Genomic DNA, 4,424 nt, shown 5'->3' with positions numbered 1-4,424 from the left:
TATACATACTTTTTTTACATATCAATACAAATGCTTATACAAATACACACATGTGTTTTTTTCTATTCTACCTTATTTTTGGATCTATTATAATATTTAAAGGTTTTGTAGTACCTATGTTTACATGCTGATATCGAGGCTGACTTGCTATTTATTAGGTTGTCAAATTTATATAGTAATATATGCAGTGATTCTAATGTGCATAAACGGCAATTATTTGATTTATGTGGATATGGTATGGCAGAATCTATTATTGACCAGTCCAATTTATAATTAATTTTGTTTTTATTGAGTTTCTGTATGTATGTGGCTAATGAAGTTGTATTATTATTTATATTTGGTTTAAATGAATGTATATGCACTAGATATCATTGTTTAAAATTAATAGAACTCCCTATGTATACCATTTTATGTGAATTATTAATTATTGTGACTATGCATTTATATACTATATTAAGTCTTTTACAATTGCCTTGTAAAGGACATATTTTTTTATTTTTACATGAGCAATTTTTATTGTTTTTATATTTCTGTTGTGGTGAATAGTTATTATTATTATTATTATTATTAAAAGACTTATTATAGTATATAAATGAATAGTCACAGTAATTAATAATTCACATAAAATATATACTGTACGCATATATTTTTCTATACATTTATATTTTGTATATTTTTAACTTTAATTATAATTCAAAATGATTATTGTGTCATATAAAACATACATCTTTCAGAAATTCGAATATTGATTTCCTAAGAATTTTGTTAATAATTTTATTAATAATATCAAAATATATATATATAAGCTTAAAGGAGTAAATTTTGAAGTCCCATTCAACCTATACATATAACTTTGACTCTACTATCAGTATTGAGTCTTTTCATCATTAAGTATTTGTTATTTTACACTAAATAACTTATCTTATACATGCACACACATACATACATACATACATACATACATACATACATACATACATGCATATGCATATACATATACATGCATACATACATACACATAAATGCATGCATACATACATATGCACATATATGCATACCTACATAAATGCATACACACATACATACATGCACACATACATATACACATACATATGTGTGTGTGTGTAAGTATGTATATACATATATGTGTGTGTGTATGTGTGTATGCATATGGTTCATCAGAGATGAACCCACAGTACTTACTCTATATCCCTTTGTCTTTTGAACCATTTCCTCTACTCCTTGAACCATGGTACACCTAACTGAGATGATAGAATTCACTCTGTACATATTGAATGTACCTGTACTTCCACCACCCACACCTTGCTGCCCCTGATTGTTTTTTGTTTTGCCTTTTGATAGTAATGTTTAAAACACATTCTGTAATCCTATACTCAGGCAAGATGCCACATTAAAACCAATAAGAAATAGAAACAAATATTTACTTTGACAATAATCCATTCAACTATTCTGCCATCAGAAGAAATGGAGTAAAACAGTGCATTACCTTCCAAATTGTCTTTCTGCCATCTTACCTAGATAACAAAAGAAAATTAGACAAAAAAATCAACATATTGTCTGAAGATGAGATCAATTACTACATTATCAATGTCGATTGTAAATGTAAACCCAAAAGAGTTGTTGTTTAACTTCAAATTAATTCATATAAAATTGACTTATGACCATTCCTGCATGACTATCCTGTCATTTTGCAAATCTAAGACTACATTGTCCAATATATCACCTCTTTTTAAGGTTGTTGGCCTGGGGCATATTAAACAGGCAAAATTTTATCTATTTCTAGCAGATAATTTCAGCACTTTATTGAAGCATTATAAGGTTGATATCCCAATCACTTGAAATCAAGTGGGTGTAGATAGGAATAGAAAAAAATTTATTTGTCGGTAGGAACAGTAAAAGATACAGAAGGAAGCTAAGGTTGTAGAATACTGGTGAAAGAAGTTTTGCCTATCTTTCAAGTCACTTTTATTTTGATGTTGAAAACATATATGTCTATGCATATGTTTTGAGGGTGTCATTATTATCATGATCATTTAGGTAGTGAGTTATAGTGATATTAGGCTGTTTACCCCTAATCCATCTCTATTCCTTAAGTACCTGACTATTCTTGGTTCCAAAGTAAGGAACCAAAAGCTGAGGAGCCAAGTCAATTCTATATTCTTACTCATGATCTAACTTATTTAACCCCAGTAATTTTTGTGGGTAAACTGCACTAGATGATGTATGTGCAGTATAGAGAGTAGAGATTATGTTTAAGCTCTGCAATGGGTTAGTAACTGTTCAAAGCTTATGTATAATTGTTATAGAAAGAAAAAAAAGAAAGAAAATGCCTTTGTGATATATATATAAAAAGAAGAAATATGAAAAGGAAACCAAATAAATTAACAACTTCAAAATATTCACAATATATATATATATATGCAATAAAAGAACAAAATACATGAAATCTTATTTCCAATAACTAATGGAAATAATTTGCCAATAGAAAGGATAAACAGAACCATATAAACATCTAACTTGTTTAAGGTCCAAGACGGAAATAGATTTATTGATATAGCATGCAGTATCTTTTTGATATTATCTTATAATAAACCATTTCTGTTATATTGAGCTCTTTTATAAGTAATCACATATCATGTGTATTGAAGATTAAACATACCATCAGATTACCAATGCTGTTTCTTTCTAGAGGACAACTTTCAGACATTGAATAATCATCAAGTAGCATACATTAAAACAAGTTCCTGTAGCAGTATAAAGTTTAATTATTTTTTTATTCTCATCATCAATTTAACTACCTATTTTTTTTTATTTGTTCCTTTTTTTATGTGAAAGAAACTAATATTAGTCATTTATAATAGTTATTTTCTCACTATATTACCTTGCCTGTAGAATTCCAATACTGGTGTATTTACACACTTATGAAATTACTCATCCTCTCCTTCTGCTCCTAATCGATTTCCTATATTCTCCCTTATACTTACCTTCTCGTACCTTAAGAGTTCCCTCTAGCACCTTGCCACCATTGTGTTTACCTTCTTCCCACTGACCTTTATATAATGCAAGGTAGTCATGTATCTCTGCTATAGCAAGAAACCTGTACTTGTCCCTCTATTATATTTTAGTCTCTCAGCACCTAACATAAAGCCACCCCACCTCTCCAAAATATATTCCCTACTCAGTCATTGGTAAGTGGGGGCTTATTCTTTTCTTTTCCTGCCTTGCAAATTACTCAGTGATCTCACTAGTGCCAATGGCATGAAAAAAAGAACCCAGTACAATCTTTAAAGTGGTTGGCATTAGGAAGAGCATCAAGCCATAGAAACCATGCCAAAGCTGACATCGCTATTCAAAGCAGTTTTGTGACTTGTTGGATCCTGTCAAACTGTCCAATAAATGCCAGTATGGAAGATGGATGTTAAAGGATGATGATGATGATGCCTAATGAGCCATGGATTTCAACATGGCTTTTTGTAGTAGAAAGAGGTACTCACCATAGTGATGGTAACATCAACATAAACAAATGCACTTCCCAGCCAAATATTTGTAAAACACAAAATGTTAACACAGATTTAAAATAAGAAAAGCAGACAAGAATTAAAACATTGTATAACCATAGAGACATCTTTTAACTTTTGTTTGTTTCAGTCATGAGACAGTGGCCATGCTGGGACACCATCTTCAAGAAATTTTAGTCAAATGATTCAGCCCCAGTACTTATTTTTTATTTTAAGCCTGGTTTTATTGGTCTTTTTTGCTGAACTAGTAAGTTACAGGGATGTAAACACACCAACACCAGTTGTCAAGCAGTGAGTGGGGACAAACATAGACGCAAAGATACACAAACATAGACACAAAGCTACACACACACATACATATACTATGGGCTTCTTTCAGTTTCTGCCAACCAAATGCACTCACAAGGCTTTGGTTGGCCCAAGGCTTTAGTAGAGGATATTTGCCCAAAGTTTCACACAGTGGGACTGAACCTAGAACCATGTAGCTGATAAGCAGGCTTTTTACCACACAGCCATGCATGGAGACAAGAAAAATATCTTTGTGACAAATGACAGTGATAATATAGATTTACAAATTTGCAACAAATAGACAAACAACAAAATTTACATGCACACAAACACTCTGCCAAGAATAAATGTATAAGTTTAATGGCTTTGGAAACAGTTTTGCATGTGTTCTTTTTCCAAAATGTTTCTGAACATTAGATAATGTTTCAGTGTAAAAAAAAGAAATAAAAAAAAAAAAACATGGAAGAAGCGTGTCTCAAAAGATCTTGTCTGAGGAATCTGCCAAAAAATGGTCAAGAAAAAAAGTGACACAAACAGATCTAAAACAAAAGTACTTACTATGATTGAGTAAATAGATTTGATGTTCACCCCCCCCCC

The 4,424-nt window shown here is 31.0% G+C and overlaps 1 protein-coding gene across 6 annotated transcripts in view; it reads right to left on the bottom strand.

Moving 5' to 3' along the window:
• The window catches only part of LOC106875787 (dynein intermediate chain 2, ciliary), a 90,706-nt gene that overhangs the window by 38,794 nt on the left and 47,488 nt on the right, over window positions 1-4,424 (bottom strand). For all 6 annotated transcript variants that reach the window (XM_014924063.2, XM_052978414.1, XM_052978417.1 and 3 more), the window contains one exon: window positions 1,446-1,535. In XM_014924063.2, the coding sequence (XP_014779549.1) occupies window positions 1,446-1,535 (90 nt within the window). The remainder of the gene's footprint in view (window positions 1-1,445; window positions 1,536-4,424) is intronic.

The sequence above is a fragment of the Octopus bimaculoides genome, chromosome 2 (genome assembly GCF_001194135.2).
Source record: "Octopus bimaculoides isolate UCB-OBI-ISO-001 chromosome 2, ASM119413v2, whole genome shotgun sequence".
Classification (NCBI taxonomy): Eukaryota; Metazoa; Mollusca; class Cephalopoda; order Octopoda; family Octopodidae; genus Octopus; species Octopus bimaculoides.
The sequence above is the reverse complement of the archived record's forward strand: the minus strand, read 5'-3'. Positions and strand labels throughout refer to the sequence as shown.